Source organism: Dreissena polymorpha, chromosome 2, assembly GCF_020536995.1.
Source record: "Dreissena polymorpha isolate Duluth1 chromosome 2, UMN_Dpol_1.0, whole genome shotgun sequence".
Lineage (NCBI taxonomy): Eukaryota > Metazoa > Mollusca > Bivalvia > Myida > Dreissenidae > Dreissena > Dreissena polymorpha.
In genome coordinates, this window is record NC_068356.1 from 148,751,567 (window position 1) to 148,774,003 (window position 22,437).

The 22,437-nt window shown below is 40.3% G+C and overlaps 1 protein-coding gene across 1 annotated transcript in view; it reads left to right on the forward strand.

The window, feature by feature from the left end:
* Positions 1–22,437, forward strand: part of LOC127870188 (cell death abnormality protein 1-like) — a gene marked incomplete at its 3' end in the record, with an annotated part of 36,105 nt that extends 13,668 nt beyond the window's left edge. Inside the window, exons 12-19 of the mRNA XM_052412843.1 lie at positions 109–975; positions 3,622–3,753; positions 5,641–6,294; positions 7,021–7,129; positions 7,704–8,296; positions 9,599–9,703; positions 10,364–11,011; positions 22,412–22,437. Of these exons, the coding sequence (XP_052268803.1) occupies positions 109–975; positions 3,622–3,753; positions 5,641–6,294; positions 7,021–7,129; positions 7,704–8,296; positions 9,599–9,703; positions 10,364–11,011; positions 22,412–22,437 (3,134 nt within the window). The remainder of the gene's footprint in view (positions 1–108; positions 976–3,621; positions 3,754–5,640; positions 6,295–7,020; positions 7,130–7,703; positions 8,297–9,598; positions 9,704–10,363; positions 11,012–22,411) is intronic.

Consider the following 22,437-nt stretch of genomic DNA (forward strand, 5'->3'; position numbering starts at 1 on the left):
TAGCTCGGTAATTAACAGCGTAAGGTGCGTCACTGATAAATTAACAAAAAATGCTCCGACTATAACACATTTAACGCGTATTGCAATCATGACGTTTTTGCTTTTCAGCGTGCAATGTTGGTAAATTTGGGACATTCTGTAACGAAGACTGTCTCGGCGGCGTTCAATGTAGGAATCTAACCTGCAACCGCTACACCAGCACCTGCATTGGGTGCGTTGTGTTCAGATGGGGCGACATTTGTAACCGCACGTGCCCCAACTGCGTAAACGGACTGTGTGAACAGAGTACCGGATTCTGTCAGCTAGGATGCGTCAATGGTTACTATGGCGACAATTGTAACTACAAATGTGGCGACCGATGCACGGTGTGCAACCGAGTGAATGGGACCTGCGAGGTTTGCAACGTTAGTACATTCGGTGACACGTGTCAGCGTAACTGTAGCGACAACTGTGTTTCTGACCCTGGGCAGAGTTTCATCACGTGCGCGAAAGAGAACGGTGACTGCACGAGCGGCGTGTGTAAGCCCGGGTTCTTTTCCCCACACTGTGCCCTAACATGCAGTCCAACATGTGCGGAGAGAGGCCCCGACGTGCAAGTGTGTAAAATAGACACCGGGGACTGCCTGTATGGATGTGACGACGGATTCTATAATCCCACGTGCGCGCATCCGTGCAGTAATACGTGCAGGAATAAACGATGCGTGAACGCCGGGAACAACTGCGTGGATGGGTGTGTCGCTGAATACTACAACTTTCCGACCTGTGACAAGGCTTGTAATTCAAATTGTGTCAACTCCACGTGCGATGACATAGGTGGCGCCTGTAGTTACAAATGTCGCGTCGGTTACTATGGAAACCAATGCCAGTTGACGTGTCTCTTGAACAACACGTGCGTTAACAACACGTGCGACAGAACGCTTGGGTATTGCAGAGAATGCGACCTCCCTAAACCCGGATTCCAGTGCAGAGAGGCTGGTAGGTGTTAGGACGGGGATCAGGAAAATAAATCGCGCTTACATTAGTGCTTGCATGACGCTTACTTAAAAATCGGCAACCACGCTTGGTTAAGCTCACTAGAAAGCTTAGTGTGAGATGTGTTTTATGTTTTCTGTTTATTTAACCCGTTAACCCGTTTAATAGCTTAGCATGACATTTTACTATTTTATCTGATTGTGTTTTCTCAATATATGTTTTGTGTATTAATCCTTTACCTTATACTTCCAATTTTAGTAAAATTAACTTACTTGTATTTTACTAATCTTCATTAATCTCATATCATTCTATTAAGTATATTGATATCACATATAAATCACTATTTCAGTAGAAAAGCTTAAGCGTAGAAAACACCTTATGTTTTATTAAATATGTAAACAATAAAACGGAAAGAGGCTCTTGGCTAGAAACATCAAACTTTAATTGGCATAAACCATTTAGATTAACGTCTTAATTTTGTGGAGATCGAAACATAACCATACGCGCTTCAATATGATACGTTATACTTAATACACGTATGTCTACCCTCAATACATTTCTAAATTCACGGACCCAATATCATACCGTATGGGGTCATTTAGAAGCTGTGTTACGAATAATACATTTTATCAAAATCTATTTAGTGCTCTCTCGATCGTTACGGTATCAATGTCAATTACAGATAAATGCTTTGTATAGTGTGTTTTTATGGCTGAAAACTGTAATGAGTACTTCTTTGAAACAAAACATTATAAACATCATGACCAAAACTTAGTAAATATCTTCATTAATTTAATCCATTTTACACAACCATCATTCAATTATACGACAAAACGTTCTTAGCTTTGTTAGTTGCTCATTTTTAGGTGAGTCCAAATTACTATAAACTAAGAATCACCGTTTTCATTGAATCTTTTATCGAAGAAACGTCCACGTCTAAACCAAACCAGACGGGAGGACATCACTTTAGCAAACAAAACATTACATAACAAAACACATTTCAAACCTTCAATACGTATTGAATATAAAAGCTGGCCATGTCCTGGTCTGAAACTGTATTGGTATTTTGCATACCAGTGAATGGTTACATAGCCATCCGCGTTTATTTTTCGTCGTGTGGTCGTGAAATATGTCTGTCCGTCGAATCAACATCTCATCAAGTTGTCAACTAATATGACGTCATCCATGTGACATCATCAATGTGTTGTCATCGTAACTGGACGTTCGATGGTGTGCGCTAACACTAACAGCGAAACATCCTCAATGCAATGCAAGGTAATTTACACACAATTAATATTCATTATCCGGCATTGCAGTGCCGGCCTTGAGACAATAAAAATATGTGTGTAGCTACGGTGTGCATTTAATAAAGTAACAACAAGGAAAATATAACACATTCTAATTTATATTAAAAAATATGTTTAACATGATGTGTATCATCATACCCGGCACCGCCATGCTTCGTGTGTGTCCATTCGATTGCTCATAATCTTTAATAATTTATTATTTTTCTAATAAAACATTCTGAAATAATGATACAACGTTGAAGAGAAAAGAAAATAAAATATGAGGAAAATTAATCAAGCATTATATGTAGTTTAACTACTATTTCCTACACTGTGTATGAGTGTCGAGTAATATAAAACAACTGTCAGTCCGAAATTTAATCTAGAAACTTCAAACCGCTGCGAAAGAGCGCAATATGACCCTGACACGCGTCGTGCAAAAATGGGTCTTATTTTACATGCGGCCTACTAAGCTCCAGAACATCCGCACTCTGGAGTAACCCTTTCCGCTACATTCATGCAAGGTCTCATGGTCCATTATGACCAGACTACGAGAATGCAGCGGCTAGGGTTGACCTACGCTGGCCGCATACTGGATACGACCCATTTTCGCGCGACGCGGATCCATTAATTTTTTTCATTTCAAATATATACACATATTTTTTTTTGCGCTCAGACATCTGCGAATCGATGTTTATTTATGTGTCGTCGTTTAATATAATACTTATTAATAAGTCAGATACTTATCTGCGTGTTAATGTGTATAACATATTTGTTTTCATGTCATCTGCATTAATATGCTGTTATACAATATTTGTTAAGCCTAAACATTTGTTAATGAGATGATCATTGTTAACCAGTCGCACGTACTTCATGTGTAATCTCCAGTCTTACTTTATTCTTTAACAAAGCGGGAAGCACCAAGAATTGTTCAACATTGTGAACAGCTCGCACGCATCGATACTGCTGCAGTAAAACAAATTAAAAGTGAGCCTCGTTCTGACAAACATTGGCTAAATGCATGTGCGTCAAGTATCGTCCCAGATAAGTCTGCGCAGACCGCACAGGCTAATCAGGGACTAAACTTTCTGCCTAAACTGGATGATTGTAAAGGAAATATTTCCCTTAAACTAAAATTTTCCTAAAAACTGATAAAGTCGAACCAGATAAGCCAGGGTGGACTGCACGGTATAATCTGGTGCGACTTTTTATGCACATGTATTAAAAAAACCAGTTGTCCGAAAACAAGGTTCGATTTATAATAAACCATAATATCCGATTATGAGTTTTGCCTCCGTTTATCAAAATTATTAAATTGCTATCATGTAAACGATGTTGAATACCAGTTATTCCTTGGTTTCAGCATGTGATGTCGGTTTCTATGGTAACTTCTGTGCCACGCCCTGCCCAGGGGGTAGCAACTGCTCAGGAAGCACATGTGAGCGATACACGGCGAGGTGCAAAGGGTGTATCAGCGGCCGTTATGGCGACTACTGTGAGAGAACATGCTCAAACTGTGCTAGTGGCGTCTGTGATCAGACTTTCGGTGTTTGCCAAGGCGCATGCGTGGACGGCTATTTCGGGGAAAAGTGTGACACCCGTTGCGGCAATCGATGCACGCGCTGTGCGCAGTTTACTGGAGCGTGTCTGGTTTGCAATGTCGGAGCTCACGGAACTTATTGTGAATTCAATTGCAGTAACCAGTGCCTCCCGTTGTCGTCAGGTATCATTTCCTGTAACAAGGTGAACGGGTACTGTGACAGCGGCGCATGCGTGCCAGGATTCTATCGACCCACGTGTACCTCGTCATGCAGTTCGAATTGTAAGGATGTCGTCTGCGAACTTCAGAGCGGAAACTGCACAAACGGTTGCAACGTCGGCTGGTTTGGAAGGGTCTGTGACGGTACATGTAGCGCAAACTGTTTGAATCGGAACTGCCTAGGTTCTGCGGATAACTGCCTGGAGGGATGCGTGCCCGAAATGTATGGTCCTCAGTGCAACATTCCGTGCAATTCTAACTGTTCGACAGGCGTCTGTAATATCACCGGATACTGCACCCGCGGATGCCTTCCCGGGTGGTACGGCGACATGTGCGACCGGATGTGCAACGCCACGTGCATGGATGGGCGGTGTAGCAGGACGCTGGGGGTTTGTGAAGAGTGCAGCAAGACCAATCCGTCACCGCTCTGTAGAACTTCCGGTAAGTATCATAAGATGTGATTTTATGACGTCAAGTACATATGTTACATCGTCCGTTTAAACGAAATATATGTTTTCATAATACAAGAATGTCTAAATACAAGGTTTGTGTACATATTTAACAAACGGCAAACGGGTACACATGGACTAGATATTTTTTATTATGAGGAACGAATATCTGCTTAACCCATTCCGGATACGCTTGACTTGTGTCATCTAAACACAAAACCTTTAAAACTGCAACAATAACGCAAACTTGACCAGCACCAAAGAAACACAATTAAAATCAAGTGTGCGTATTGTTTAGTAAATTACGATACAACACAAACATACAATGTCTGAAGAATGGTCACAACAAAATTTATTCCTGTTTTCAGTCATTCTATATACATGTATCACTTTGCATTTAATATTATCAGCGCTCTGAGGATACGGGGCTAAATGCATGTGCGAACCGTATCGTCATAGATTAGACTGTACAGTCTGCATGTATTGTCATCTCAGTTTAGCCTGTACAGTCTGCATAGGGTAATCAAGAACGACACTTTCCGCCTTTACTCGATTTTCGCTAAGAAGATACTTTTTTGATAAAAAATACCATAACAGCGGAAAATGTCGTCCCTGATTGGCATGTGCGGACTGCAAAGGCTTATCTTGGACGACACTTTACGCACATTCAGTAAGACTGGTTACCACAGAGCGCTTCTCAAATACTAATATTTTGTAAATTTATTTTGTCTTTAAATAATACTCACATAAAATTGTCATTTGGTTATTCCTGATTTGTGTGTCAATACTAAATTAACATGGAGTAATCACGTTTTCTAACACATACTGGGTTTATTTAAATAACATTTTGAGATTATTCTGTTCGCATTACGTCTTAATATTGTAGAAACTAGTCTTTTTAGTGGGCATTTTTGTTGTGATACTTAGGGTATATTTGTAATTTGAAAAATAAAGAGTGTTATTAAAAAAATGTTCATTACTTGTGTTTGCTTTGATGTTGGTATCCATGTGTGTGTACGTATCTGGATTTTAACCCTCCTGAATCAGTGCGATGATGACATTTCTTTGGTAATAGCATGTGCTAATAATTAGATACTGACTTAAAGAACAGTCGTCTATATGGCATAGGTCGTGGTGTTGACTTATGTGTTTCTTTCCTATGTTTTATTTACAGCTTGTCCCGCCGGACTGACCGGAACCTTCTGTAACGTATCATGCAGCAGCAGTTTCTGCGCCGAAAATAAATGCGGCCGCTATACCGGAACCTGCATCGGTTGTCTCGTCGGTCGCTATGGCGACCAGTGTGAAAGGCAATGTGACACCTGTCTGGCGGGAACCAAGTTTCAACAGGTTGACGGACGGTGTGATGATGAATGCATGCCGGGATATTACGGCTCCTTTTGCCGACAGAGCTGTACCACGTGTATCACGTGCACAAAGTCGACCGGTCTATGTACAACGTGCACCCGCGGGCAATACGGAGAGTTGTGCCAGTACAACTGCAGTCGCGCATGCGTGCCGGTAGGGAGCATCATTTCCTGTAACATCGTAACGGCCGACTGCGCGTCCCGTCAGTGTACGGCCGGTTACTGGGACACGGACTGTTTTTCGTTCTGTAACCCGAATTGCGGCAGAAGTAACACGACGGGTCTGGTTTCGTGTGACTTCCTAACTGGTCGGTGTAGCTCGGAGTGCGTTTCCGGTTGGTACGGGAGCCACTGTGACAGGAAGTGTGAATCTCTTTGTTATGACGGCAGTTGTGACCGGAACCAGGGCGTCTGTGTGGAATGTCTGAAGCCAAACCCTGACTTCAACTGCCCCTCCGGACGTGAGTATTACACACATCAGGTCGTTAAATATATAAACAAAATGAACCACACACAGTCAGACAAACACGCATGCGCACGCACGCACAAACACACAAAACATATACTTTACATTAAAATGTATACATGCTATTTTTGTTTTCAATTTTATTAAGATTTTATTCAGATACAGCCTTTAATAATATACGTGCATACAACACATGCAATATTAGCGGTATGGAAAAACGCCCATAAATCAACCACCTCACACAAGAGAACACACGACTCTGCTATTATGAATGAATTTTGGAATAAATAACATCTGTATTGATTCGAGCTAATTCTCATTGGCGTTGTTTGTATGTCGCATCATTGGGTGTCATATTGGTGTGGCCTATGCAGCGTATGTGTTAGCATGCAACATAGCGAGTTTGCATATCGATATATTTTCCAGACTGGTCTATCTTAATCAATAAAGACAGTTTTTTGGGGGTAATTTAACTGTTCCTCAGTTAAATTAATCGTATTAAGCCGCAGTCTGGGAAACGGAACTTCCGCACATGCTAATCAGGGACGACACATGTATGATATTTGTCGCTTAAAGAAAGTTTCTTTTTAGCGAAAATCCATATAAGGCGGAAAGTTTTTTCAATGATAAGCCTGTTCGAACTGCACAGGCTTATCTGTGACATACTTGCATTAGGCCCTGTTTTCAGAGAACGGGGCTGATATTTTTTTTCTTGTTCCAGTTTGCACAGAGGGCTACTACGGCCAGAGCTGTCAGACCCTCTGCTCCAGGAGCTGCGTACGCACGTGTGACCGGTACACCGCCAAGTGTGCCAACTGCAGGGACGGGCTGTGAGGTGACACGTGCGACAAGAACTGTACCGACACGAACTGCAAGGTAAACGGTCTTAACTAAATACCGTGGTCTCTTAACCTTTATGATCATGGATCAATGACTTTTTTCCATTATGTTAATTATAAAAAATCAATGTAATAAATAAACTATTTATCATGAATCAATGCCATCGTGTCCTAATCCGATATTGCTAGACCGTCAGCGCATATTTACATCAAGACTTCCATAGAGGTTGTGCTAAAGAAGAAATTAATTGACCACGTTGACCCATTGATGAAACGGTTACATTTCATTCCATACGAAACTCGCTCTGGGAAGACTGGGCCTAATGCATGTGCGTCAAGTGTTCAGTCCGCAAAGGCTAATCAGCGACGACACCTTTTGACTTAACTGGGGTTTCTTTAAAAAACAGACTTCTTTTAAACGAAAAATACAATGAAAGTGGAAAGTGTCAACCCTGATTAGGTGTGCGGACTGCACATGCTTATCTGGCTAAATAATGCGCGTGCATTAAGCTCAGTTTTACCGCAAAAAGGCTCATAAGTTTATTTGTGGTTTGCAGGTATGAAGTCAGTCTAGCGGGCAGTGTAACGAATGTGCTGCAGGCGAATGGGCGCTAAGCTGCTCCGCGGATTGTGGACGATGTTCGCCGGAAGCGTTTGGTATCGTCCGATGTGACATAAACACCGGGATCTGCAGCACTGACTCCTGCGTACCGGGTTACCATGGAAACAGGTGTCAGAACACGTGCGGCTTTACCTGCAAGGATTCCACTTCCGGTGTTAACGAATGCAACCGGAACACGGGGATTTGCACGAACGGTTGCGATATCGGGTACTACGACGTCTACTGTGACAAGAATTGTAGCGACAGATGTAGAAACAGAGACTGCGCGACGACCGCCAACGATTGCCGCCAGGAATGCGCGTACGGTTACTATGGCGTCGGCTGCCTGACGGCCTGTCCGTCAAACTGTGTGGGTTGGGATTGTGACGGGAACACAGGCGCTTGTAATATCGCATGCGCGGACGGTTTTTATGTCGCGCAATGCACGAATCCGTGTATAACCACGTGCATTGACGGTAAATGCGACAAAAATACGGGCTTTTGTTTAGAATGTTCGCAGTCAACGCCCAGGCAGTCGTGGTACTGTCGGACATCAGGTAAAAATTCTTTATTTATTTTAAATAAAGTTTATGTGAGTCTCATACATGAGCATTGTTTCCTTACTATGTAATCCGTCATGACTGATTTCTTTCTAATTTATTTCATTGGTATGTCTCCCTTATTTTTCATTACGGGGTTTTCTTCATTATCCCGTTACTGCACATGTAACACGCGTGGTTTAAGGGTTGTTTATTATACAACTCTAACTTAAAGACTTTTGGTAACGACGTAAATCTGCTAAACTGACTTCACTTTTGCTTGAGCCTCGTTCTGGGAAAACATGGTTGAATGCATGTGCGTAGTGTCGTCCTCAATTAGCCTGTGCAGTCCGCAAAGGCTAATTGAGGACGACACTCGTCGTTTAGAAAAGACTTCTTTAAAACGAACAATTGCATAAAATCGTCCGTGATAAGCCGTTGTGGAATGAACTAGCAATTCTTGTATGACTCTTTACAAACATGCATTAAGCCCAGTGTCGCAGAACGCGGTGTCTTTGTACTTAATTTACAATGGCTTTGGTCTAAAAACTGGTGGCTATTTTTGTTTCTATAAAACGAGCTAGAGTAACATGTCAAACTGATTAATTTTAATAAATATATCCCAATAAGCTAATAAGCCAGATATATATGAAAGGTTTGTAAAATTAAGCATGGACGTGTGTTTTTTTTGAGTACTTCATTATAGCTGTGCAATTTAAGTTTTGTTGTTTACAAAAATAATCATATAACCCCATCATCATATTATTAATGATATACATGTAACTAAAATTGGCCATTTACCAGCTATGATATGTATTAATAATGAAAAAGAAGAAACTGTTATTAAAATACAAAGTTTTGCATAGTCGCAAGGTGTGAATGGCGTTGATGAGTGGAAATGTAGTTGTAGTTTAGAGCTTGTATATAACACATGGGAAATTGAGGGAAAACGTAGATGTACACGTAGTAGCTGTTGTTTGATACACAAATGATGCATATAGAAACAATAACCTTGAATAAGTATGCATGATATAGAATCATAGTAAAGAGTTCTAATGAAAAAAATTATCATGAAAAGCAAACATTATTTGGTATCTTAATCGAGACCACTGTCTTATTGAAAATTATGAGTTATTTCTTATTTCCACTATCTAAAATCGCAAAGTGCGCAGTAGACAATGATTTTTCTGTAGGCTAGTGGCATAACTTTACAAACAATTATAAACGTCTTGACAATTGTACTATTAACAACAGCGAACAAAAGTAAACATATACAATATTTTTATGATATTTCGACCGTTTTGCTGACTGTATTTACAGCTTGCCCAACTGGTACATATGGACTTTTCTGTAACCAGTCGTGTGCTGCCGGATGTGCGGGCACTTGTGACAGATACTCCTCTGTTTGCACCGGATGTGACGATGGTACGTCATTATTTACGCTATCATACAGAAGATTTAGTTTCTAGCGCGTTATTATTGCCATGCAATAATAATAATATTATTATTATTTTATTATAATACTTATTTTCATTTTGTATCCAGGTTCCTATATGATACATATCTAATTTAATAAAGAGTGGTTAAACTGGCTCGTTATGTGTCAGTTTCAGTCGTATGAAGTTACTAGCAATCGCTGTTCTTATTGTCCCCTACCGGTTTCACCGGAGGGGACTTGTGGTTTGCGCTCTGTGTGTCTGTCTGTGTCAGTCCGACCCACAGTGTCCTGGATCCTGCGATAACTTTAAGTTCTACATTTTTTTATGAAACTTACAACATGGATAGATGGCAATATGAACATTATGCACGTCATTTCATTTTGTTCCTACGTCAAAAATTATGGTTGCTATGGCAACAAATATATAACAAAATCTGACAATGGTTGATCCGGTAGGGGACATATATTGCTTGTCAATAGTCTTGTTATTCATCCTATTTTGGTTTTAAGTTTTAAAATACTTTCTGAATTACGTTACATTGCATTCATTAAGATATCATTTTATAATGCAAATACAAACTTGTAAGTATCAGATTGTGCGATAATAAATCGACTGGTTTGATTATGTTCGTTCAATTCATTTCCAGGATTGTACGGACCACAGTGTTCGCTGATCTGCGGAAAATGTTCTCCAATTAGATGTGACCAAAACACAGGCTCGTGCAGCGTCTGTCAGAACGGTTACTACGCCGGCGGATGCAACACCCCGTGCCTGTTCGCGAACTGTGACACTTGCAACAAAGACAGCGGCCAGTGCAGTACGTGCAAGACTGGTTTCTACGGAACCCGGTGTGACCTGAGTTGTAGCCCTAACTGCGCCGCTAACATCAACGGTGTGATATCGTGCAGTAAAGATCTCGGGCTCTGTGATGAGCAGAGATGCAGGCCGGGATACTGGGACACCACGTGCACTATTCAGTGCAGCGCCACCTGTCTAAGGGACAGCGCCGGTAACCGGATATGCCAGTTCAGCAACGGCACTTGTATCGTGGGATGTGAGGATACCTACTTCGGGTCGGAGTGCGGTCAGAGCTGCAGCGCCACCTGTGTAGCCAGACAGTGCGGTCGCACAGGTGTGTGCTCCGCCCAGGGTTGTGTAACGGGTCGCTATGGTGACAGGTGCGAGTTCTCATGTTTGGACACGTGCAACGACAACACGTGCGGCAGGACTTCCGGTGTATGTGATGAATGCAACAAACTTCCACAGCTGCAGAGCGCGTTATGCAGAACGGCAGGTAAGTCTCCGTCTGTCTGAATGTACGTGTTGTTTGCGTTTAGTAGATGTGGTAACATGTTTACGTTCGTGCTGTACGAAATTTTCGCGCGTTCCTCTTTTTCTCAGCCCGCATGCGACTTTCTATTGTATTTTTAGCCTGGAACCAACAATGTAGTCGTCCACGTAGACAGCGAATCGTTATTCGTTTTCGCTATTTTATAAAACTATTATGTAGCTGGTGTTAGTGCTTTGAAAAGAAATTGTGTACGTTAACGTAAGTAATAAAATGGAATAGCAATCTGATATTTCATTGACCTGTTTTGCTTTGGGCAAGGTTGCCGTAGTTTCTTTACTACAAATATTGAATTATCGTTTGAATGATTTCATTTGTTTGCTTATTATTCAAAGTAGATCTTTTAAATGAGTCTTTCTAACACATGGCGTAGTGACATTGCAATACGATTTATACAATTTAGCGTGATTAATTTCTCATTAGAAATCTGTATTGTATTCAACGTTGAATCAATAATGACAATACAATTTCCTGATATGATTATGAACAATGTCTGGAATGTTTTCGTGCAGACATATACGTACATAATTATGCTACTGTTATGATGGTTTTTTTTATACACATGCTTTGCCCTAATTGTGGCTTAAGCTTCTTTGCTTTCTGCTTTATGATATATAGCATGAACCATTTGAACCGCATTCCTTTCTCATTTTCATATGAAAAAAAATCAAGAAATTAAAATAATAATATTTTTTAAACAGCATATTAAAGAAATAATTTAAATCTATCACCATATTAATAAACATACATATTGCTTTAAAACTAATTTTATTGAAATGTACAGTAGTTACGTCTGTTTACGTGTAAGGCTAAAGGTTGAACCGTGGATTGGAATGTTATGCGCAAGTATGAGTCTTTATGTACAATCTATCATCATTATTTTTGTGATATTTAAGGTGGCAATAGTTAGGTTGAACATGTACGATGCTATTGCGTGTCCAATCACCTAGAACAACCCTCTTTCCCGACAGCGTGTGGCTGTTGCTTTGGTTACTTTAAACATATTTTATTTCCAGATAATGACATTATACAAATATATACATTGGTCCATACATACAAAATGGAAAAAGGGTTAGACCTGAAGTTCTTCAACATTATCGGGGGTCCTTCCCTTGCGATAGTTTTAACATGTTGAAATGGTGACAGATTTACATAAAATATTAATCATGTCATTTACACAGTATATACACTTGGGAACATAAATCTCAATAATTATATTTATTATATGATGACATCAGTACTACTAATAATAACAGTTGTTACCAAAAATAGTAATACAAATAGTAATAATAATAATTAATCAAAAATATAATAATGAGTGTTAAGAAAATATACATATAACTTATACAAAAAAGGATATTAATAATGATAATAATACATATAGTAATAAAGATATTAATAAAGATAGTAATAAGTCCTGTCCAGCAAAATGGAAAAAAGTAGCTAAGCAATGAATCGCTTTGTCGTAATAATATATTTTTTAACTTCGTTAAAAATGATGGTGTTGTTTTCATTATTTAGTGAAGGCTTACCATAGAGGAGCACCTCACAATTAAGCGGATGAAACGATCTTAGCGCAGTGAATAGAGCTATTCGCTGCAAATGGTATGTATGGCAATGAAAGAAGTAATGCTCCGCATTTTCAGCATCATTTCCGCACGCACATAGGGGAGTGTTTTTTAAATGATTAATGAATAAGTCTGAGTTTAGGTTGCTGCAATTATTTCTTAAGCGCGCGTGTAGAATTGATGAGTGTCTATCCCCAATGTAAAAGTATGGGGGATTATCTTCGCATAAATTATATAATTGTTTCAATGAAGTTTTAAATTTCGAAATAGTGTCAATGTTTCTTATTTCAATAGGTAACGAATTCCATAGATTAATGGCAGATGGTAAAAACGAGCGTGAATAAAGTAAAGTTCGTCTTGATAAAATAGTATAGTCTTCCGCGTTTCTAAGATTACGAGAAGATTGTTCATGAACTGTTGGTGGGAGAAGATTATTAAGGTAATTGGGGCACTGACCGTTATGCATTTTGTAGATATTAATTAGTTTTAGATAGCTTCGTCGTTTATTGTTGCTTTGGTTGGTGGTAATCATACCGGAACGGTGGCGTTTGTTCCGGATACTCCGGTTTTCCCAACATCTCACCACCACGCCAAACATTAATATATTTCTGTTAGTGAAAACCTCTTTGCACGAAGATGCAGCTATGATTCGAAATTCGTCCAAACTTTCGCGGGTCTAGTACGTTAATTCGGTAAAAGTGATAGGGTGCACTCCGGGTCCACGTATAATGTAGCCTCTTGCTCGGAAATGACGTCGCAAACTTCGGTATACACACACACAGACAAAAGATGGAAAAGCATTCTTTAAAGTTGTATGATAGTCAACGTCAGCATGGGCTTATTCCCCGTTGTTTTTCAGTGATATTCACACTCCGTTTGAAGGTCACAGGTTTTCCTGTGGAGACAAAAACTGTTGCCATTAAAGGCGGTTTCCACATCATTCCAGATGTCCGTCTTTCTTTACAGGGCTTTAAAATCACTTCATAACATACAACAGTGGGCTTCCTTTATTTTTAAGTCTAAATCAATGCATCATATATTGTGATTGTATTTTTTAATGTGAGGATTTATTTTATGATTCCTTTTTTATCAAATGAATTCACTTAACTTTAGGGTTAAAAAAATTTGTCCTAATCAATAAAAGCACAACTTTGTATTTACTTATGTATCCATTTCTTATATCGTCTACTGAATGTAATAACGAGGGTAACTGACATTTTGTGAATTGTTCAGGAATGCATATTTTCTGACATTTTCTGAAATACAGTCAGAGCACTTACGTTATATTTTGCATTAAACTATTTCAGTGTTGAAATTATGGTAACTGCTCCTTTCTTAATGTGTTATTGTTTTAAAAAAGACATATCAATTTGGCGTTTTGTTTCGTTTTTCAAGTGTTATTATAATACTAATCAGAAAATTTGAATTCGAAAAAATGTTTATAGTTTTAATAAAACAGTTTTTTGCCTCCCCTGAAAATTTCACAAAATGTCAGTTACGCTACTTTTTACATTCAAGAAAATGACATGTGTTTGTAATGTCAATTTCAAAAATTTAGTAAAAACATTATTTTTACCAATAAGGTTGACTTAATATTTTAACAGTTGATGTATGTCACTTTAATAAACACAAAAATGGAAAAAAATAAAAATGTATAAAAATGTCAGTTACATGAATTATTACATTCAGTAGGCAATATGATATTGCTACACGTTTAAAATTCATTATACAATATAAATTTTATATTATCTTTAAAAATTATGCTAAACTTTTATACATGAAAGCAGCCATTGTAATAATTTTATAAATTTGCACAAATATGATATCAAGACCATGCTATGCACCTAGACATGGGCCTTCTCAATAAACTCTATTAAAATTCATAGAAGACTGTTCGCGAAGATTGGCGTCATCTCGCATCAAGCAATGAATGCTCCAATTTAAATTTCAGCGGTTAAATTAAAGGCGATTGAAGTTTTGTCTACTTCGATGTCGCGAAGACCGAGATAAATAACGTTCATTCGAATTTAAACATATCATATCATATTCATTTATATTGTAGCGTTATATAAAGCGTTAGCGACTACATAATACATATTTAAATGCACTTAGCACAAAAATAAACACGGGGAAGGGGGGATAAACACAGGGGGTGGCGCACAGCAATATTATTTGAAAAGTCTCCATTAAGCCCATTTACTTACAATTTCCAACAAAGACTCTCACACACCATGTTACGGTCCGCTTTCAGAATGCGGAGCAGGCCTTACAGGTTTGTTTTGCAACGTGTCATGTCCGACAAACTGCCAGGGTGTATGTGGCCGCTATACGCAGAAATGCACCGCATGTCAGAGCGGTTACTATGGAAACACATGTCAGAGCACGTGCGGGAATTGCGCGAGCAGAATCTGTTACCAAGAAAACGGAACTTGCGTTGGGGCGTGTATCGACGGATATTATGGCGACATGTGTAGGACTAATTGTAATTATATGGGATGCCAGACGTGTTTCCGTGGAAACGGGGAGTGTGACACATGCAAGCAGGGACGCTGGGGGACCACTTGTTCGGCGAACTGCAGCACCGGATGTTCCCCCTCGGCTGACGAGAGAATATACTGTAACAAGACTTCCGGTGTATGCGTAGTTGGCGCGTGCTCACCGGGATTCTACAATATCGACTGTACCGCGAGATGCAACGTGCACTGTAGGACGGATGGGAACGGAAAACGGAACTGCAACTTTCTTACCGGAGTTTGTCGAGACGGCTGCGAGGCCGGGTTCTACAGCGACTTCTGTGATAAATCTTGCGGAGAAAACTGCCAGGGAAGTGTGTGTGAGCGCACCGGTCAGTGTTTCCGCGACCTTGGTTGCAGGCCTGGGTTCTACGGACCCACTTGCAGCCTCAGCTGTGCTACAACCTGTACTGACGACGCTTGTAACATAGATGATGGCATGTGCGATGAGTGCAAGAAGGTCGCCGAGTTACAAACACCGCTGTGCAGATCCGCTGGTAAGTGTCAATAGAAGATTCAAGGTAAATCTTTTAAATTTTTATTTATTATAAACCGCTTTTTCACGAAAATAAATATCGTTTATTTTCCACCATGTTAGACAAATAGTAAATGCATGCACTTCAAAATCATTTTCATTCGTTGGACAAACATTTTTGTTGAGTTCGTGGGTTGAGCGATCAACGAATTTTAATAAACACATCGGACGCAAATTCGGTCTTCGTTTTCGAGAATCACAAATCCAAGAATGTAGGTGTCCAGTTAAACCACAAAATGTCATGCCAACGAATATCAATCATTTTACCGCATTTGTGTGTGTTTATTTCAGTGTGCTATCCCAACGCTACAGGCTATTTCTACGGGACAAACTGCGAGGTACGTTGTCCACTGAACTGCGTAAGTTCCTGCCACCGTTATTCGGCGAAGTGTGACGTATGTCCTGCCGGCTACTGGAATCTCACCTGCAACAGCCGATGTGGGCAGTGCTCCATCAACGTATGTAACCAGACCACCGCCGTTTGCCTTGGAGACTGCAATCCCGGTTACTATGGCGACACGTGCAACACGTCATGTCCGTTCCCAGGCGCCGCAACTCGTGAGAGACTCAGCGGCGCGAGCGTAACGTGCAAGCCGGGTCTGTACGGTCAGAACTGCCTGTCGAATTGCAGCAGGAATTGTCTCCCTTCATCGGGCGGCCAGATCACGTGCAACAAGTTGTCGGGCTCGTGCGACTCCCAGCAGTGTGCCGACGGATTCTACAACCCGTTCTGTACCGGGCTATGCGAAAACACTTGTTTGCCAGTAGGTAGCAACGCGTTTGGAGCTTGCAACGTCACTTCCGCTGTTTGCCTGTACGGGTGTAAGGCAGGCTTTTATGGTCCGTACTGCATCCAAGCGTGCAATGCTGACTGCATAATAGGCACGTGCTCAAGAGAGGGATTTTGTGATGTCGGCTGCAAGACAGGTTTCTATGGAGACAGTTGTTTCAGGACATGTACGACAACATGCAACGACGGGACATGTGACAGAATTACAGGAATCTGCGCTGAATATTCGAAGCCCGCTCTGTTACAGACGCCTTTGTGTCGAGACGCAGGTACAGTCTGCACGTGACGGAAAGTGACGTCACTGTTGATTTGTATGACTTCATCGGTGCGTGCCATCATCGCATGCTTTATATTGTGATGCTGTGTGCATGGTGGGAACCATTTATGAGCATGCACTAATACTTGGAATTTTGAGAGTATGTCGTACATTTTTTTGACGCAGATGTAACAGCACACATTACTGACGTCAATTGTGACGCATGCGATAATTTAAAAATTATGTTCGACTTCATTTCACCACGAGATTTTTTCTTTAACACGAGAGATACACGTTTTATGTTGCATGTTGGATGTGGCTGTTTTCAAAGCAGGTTGCTTGAAATTAGAAGACATATTGTGTACAAACCTTAATCGAGAAAATGTAACGCATGTTTTTGGTTTGTTTGTAATTTGACAATTTGGCTCAGCTTTCATCGAAGTATTTATCGTGGATTTGTTTACACATGTTTTTTAAGTATGAAATTGGTAAAGGTAGTCAATGTTTTATAAAAAATATGGGAAAAAAACACCAAAAGCAGCGATTATATATATGCACTTTAAGCACTTTACATTCACTTATAACACACTACATGTCCAGCAGAACATTTTACACTGTTACTGGTATACGACCAGTTTTCCCCGTTTTCTCAGCCAATCAAGCCATAATTATGTTTCCTTGCATAAAGCACGTGGCTGCTAAACATTCACTTAACAAGCAGGGCACTTTAATCAACCACCAAATCTTGTTCATTAACACATAGTCCGCTGTTAATAATATTGACGAATATTGTAGTTTTTTTCAAATAACATGATCTTATTTGGCATTTTAGTGTGCAGTGTGTTAAATCTGAGATTGGTTTGTCATTCCGTTTACATTTATTTAATTTTGTTAAGACTCACTTTAAATTATGTTGTGATTTGCAAATGTGTTTCCTTTCACGCACGCATGTACTTTTGTTTAATAAAATAATTGACCTTAGTTGTTTCTTTCTTATTTGTTAACGTTATTCTTAAATACATTCGTTTCTTAGCTCTTGCTAATGGTTTTATACTTAGTCGTACATATTAGTATTTTCTTGGTTAAAGAACACGTCTATGTAAGAGGTTGCTTTGTTTTTGTCAAAGTTAACACTTCAATGTTACCTTTTCCCTTTCGCTTTGCATGTTTACTTTCTCTACATCCTGTTTGGGATTTCAGCCTGTCCTGTAGGCAAACACGGCCTTTTTTGTGAATACAACTGTTTAAGCACGTGCAGTAACACGTGCGGACGCATGACGCTCATATGTGACTCGTGCAAACCCGGCTACCAATTATAACATGTGCGAGTCACGTTGTCATAACTGCGATCAAGGCACGTGCGCACAGTCTACGGGCACGTGCGACCTACGATGCGTGGACGGGTTCTACACAGACACGTGCTCGAAGCCATGTTTACAACCGGGCTGTTTGTCATGTGAAAGGCAAAGCGGACAATGTGTCTCGTGCAAGACGGGCCTGTACGGAACCAACTGTGACCTCAACTGTAGCGCTCAGTGCCTTCCATCTAGCACGGGGATAATCTCCTGCAACAAGACTAATGGAGCGTGTCTCATGGCAGCTTGCAAACCAGGTTACTATGGCAACGCCTGTGTGACCCGTTGTCCTTTTAACTGCCTGCCTAACGCTAATGATAATTTAGTTCGCTGCGACTTCACTTCCGGAACCTGTACAGAAGGATGCATCGACGGACGGTTTGGACCCATGTGCGAGCGCCAGTGCAATCAGACCAGTGCCGGAAGTGCAAAGCGCTGCCAGAGAGACGGCGTGTGTAGCGACGGTTGCATTAATGGTTACTATGGGGACTATTGTCAGCACGCGTGCGCGGATACCTGCACGGATAATACGTGCGACCGGAAGTCAGGCATCTGCGCGGACTGTCTACAGGATCGCACGCCCCTCTGCCGCGACGCAGGTATGGTATCCGAAACCGGAATTATGGTTAACCTATCACGACACCCGCACCTTCGCCCATGATATAATGATGTTCTGTTCCATATACCTCGCAGTCATATCTACTTATGTATACATACTACCATGTCTTGTGTGTGACGCCTCTCGTTGTAGTTTTGTCTTTTGCTCGGGCAATCTTGCTTTTCTAACGCATTTCGATCTAATATCAGTAACCCATTTGCTTACTAGTTTTATTTATAATTGTAATAACATCAAACTATGTATGTACATACATAATTAACGTGTATTCTTATGTTACACTGTGACGCACCTTGATATTTGTTCCACGTACTATTTAATGTAGTTGCAGGTACATCGGGTATGTTAATCATCTAATACATTTGCATCGGGAATCTATGGAGTTTTAATTTAATATATGCATTCATTCCATGACATATTTCTTTATATAATTATCGTGAAGATGTTATTTTTATTACTGAGGTTTTGAACATATCCAGTCTGATCCATAAATATTGTATTTAAGTTAATCAATCAAGCTCCGTTCCGTGTTTGACTGGCACGTTTGTACATTTGAGTCTCGATATGTGAAAACGGGGTTAAATGCATTTGCGTAAATTGTCGTCCCAGATTAGCCTGTTCTAATCAGTGACGACATTTTCCGCTTAGACTCGAGTTTTATTTAGAAAAGACTTCCTTTAAAAGCGTAAAGTGTCGTCCCTGATTAGCCAGTGCGGACTGCACAGGCTAATCTGGGTCGACACTTTACGCACATGCATTAAGCCCCGTTTTCCCAGAGCGAGACTCAATAACATTAGGTAGACCGGTTTAAATATGCGACGTAATGCGCCATGAAGTATTGACAACTAAAATCACAACTGATGTTTTATAAACATGTCCATCAACATCATTCGTGTTCATGTCAATTGGTTAAATTATAGCTTAATCGAACAAGATGTTTCTATTTAAAAATCCTTATCATATATGTGAAACAATTTTCGTTTTAAGATAAACTATATCAATGGTTATCTAGAACATTTGCAAAAGACACTTTTTCTCGGATCGTTCTGCAAAGGTTACATCGCATTTTTTAAATATTATTATCACACGTTATGGTAGTATTAAAACGTCCGTATGGGAAGTTATCGTTGTTGACACCAAATTCGCCAACCAAATGTTTATGAATTATTGCTATACATCCTTTATATTGAAAATAGGAATTTATAGCGTAAATGTATAATTGGTATATGCAGACATTATAATAATGCTATACTAAAAACGTCAATGTCCATCGCGAATACAAATGATTCCCGTTCTGGAAAAACCGGGCTTAATGTGTGTGCGTAAATTGTCCTCTACGATTAGCCTGTGCAGTCCGCATCAAAAGCGACATATTTCGCCTAAAGTGGAATATCGCGAAGAGAAGTGCTCTTTTAAATTAAAAACAACAACAACATAAAGGCAGAAAGTATCGTCCCTGATTAGCCTGTGCGAACTGTACCGGCTAATCTTGGACACTTTACGAATAAACCTCTTTCTCCCAGAGCGCGACTCAAATGCATTCGAATTGCTGTCGTGTAAAATGTTCGCTGTATGTTTTGTCTCTACCCTTTCAGTGTGCCCCGCAACAACCACTGGACTCTTCTGTAACCAGACTTGCCCTCAGAACTGTCTCAACGGCGTCTGCAACCGCTACACTGCCCGATGTGACGCATGCGCAAACGACTGGTGGGGCGCCAACTGCGCCGCAGTATGCGGAAACTGTAAGGGCGACAAGTGTAACCAAGATTCGGGTGCCTGTGCGAGCGGATGTGACGACGGGTATTTTTCATTGACCTGTACAACGCCGTGCAGGTACTCCGGTTGTCAGGCGTGTGATAACCTCGGGAATTGCGTCTCTTGCAAGCAAGGCTACTACGACACCCTATGCAGTTTGAACTGTAGCGACAAATGCCTTCCACGGGCAGGGGACGGACGCGTGTACTGCGCTAGGGAGAATGGAGTCTGTAGTGAAGGCCAGTGCGTCCCTGGTTACTTCAGATCAACTTGCACGGAGCGATGCAATGGCAACTGCGGTATGAACTCCCTGGCTATACGTTCGTGTAATATCGACACCGGACGTTGCACAGAGGAATGCGAGCAGACCTGGTTCGGACCCAGCTGCGACATCAGTTGCCCAGTGAACTGCGCTAATCAAAACTGTAACAGGACGGGGGAGTGTCGCCAAGGGTGCAATGCCGGATATTGGGGTGCAAGGTGCGAGCAGACATGCGCAGTAACGTGTAACGATGGAACCTGCGACCAGGCACTTGGGTCTTGTCTTGAATGCAGCAAACCCAATCCTACCCAGCTGTGTCGTGATGCAGGTACAAATAGGAATACCGGCTCTGAATGACTCCCCGAAAATTGACTTAACTTGGATTCGCCAAAAGAATTCAAATTTAAAAGAAAGCAAAATTCAAAGTACAAATGAATAAGTTGCAAATCGAAGAGCAGTCAAACAAAAGTATTAAACCTATAAAGTCTTAAACATATACTTAAACGCCGACAAAATAACACAACTAAGAATTCATGCCATACCTACGAAATAAACATGTTGTGTTTTATTTATAAATTTCGACTTGAGATATTTCTTGAGATAAGAAACTGGATACACCTGCTATTAAAATGATCAAAGCTGTTATTTACTATACGACTTCAATAAAATTACACATAACACGTTACTATATTAATCATTTACTTTAGTCATTTGTTTATTTCAGGGATAGAGAAAAACACAAAAATGGTTATATGAGCGAGCTTCAATCGATACAAAAAATAATAATTCATCGAGTAATATTCCATTTCATCAATTCTTTTCATAAAATAATTCGAAATTCATTATCGCCATCGTTTCTATCTTTTACTTTTATATCACGCTTTTGAACTGAACGAGTTGGAAGGGAGGTTAGCAAAACCTCCGCTATCAGTAGTGTTTGCACTTAGAGTTTAATGTACGTTTGCGAACGTTTTCCGCTTATTGTTACTTGCAGATTTGCGTTCAATTTACGTTGCCTCCCGTTCGTTGCAAGTAGATTTGCGTTTGAATTTTCGTTTTGACTTAACACAAATAATTAACTCTTGTTGACCTTTATGTCGCAGTTTGGCTTGCAGTTGTAGAGTTCAATGTCTTGATGTCTATATAGCTATGTCCAGTGATATATAAGTATGAGGTATACACTCCGAATCGATGTACTGTTTAATTTTAAAATGAAAAAGTATTTAAATACATACCCAATCGCTGTCTGTCAACCAGTGTCCGATGATAATATTTGTACTATAATATTTTGAAAACCTACTGCATATACTAATGAACACAGTGAAAAATGTTTTGTACTAAAGCGCATATGAAAGATAAACACGTAAGCTTTTTACCTGTTAAAAATATTTTTTGAACTTAAGACTCGAAATTTACAATTGAGTCCCGTTCTGGAAAAAACGAGCTTATTTTATGTGTGTCAAGTGTCGTCTCAGATTAGCATGGAGGGAACTTTCCGCCTTGTTTTCGTTCAATGGATGTCTCTTCTTAGCAAAAATCGAGTTTAGGCGGAAATTGTCGTTCCTGATTAGTTCGAACAGATTAATCTAGGACGACACTTTTACAAACATGCATTAAAACTCGTTTTCCCAGAGCGAGGCTTATGTCTATTTAGAATCCTTGAATGTCGAAATTAACAGTTTTCTATTTGGTCCAGCCTGCTCACCCAGGAACCAATGGGGT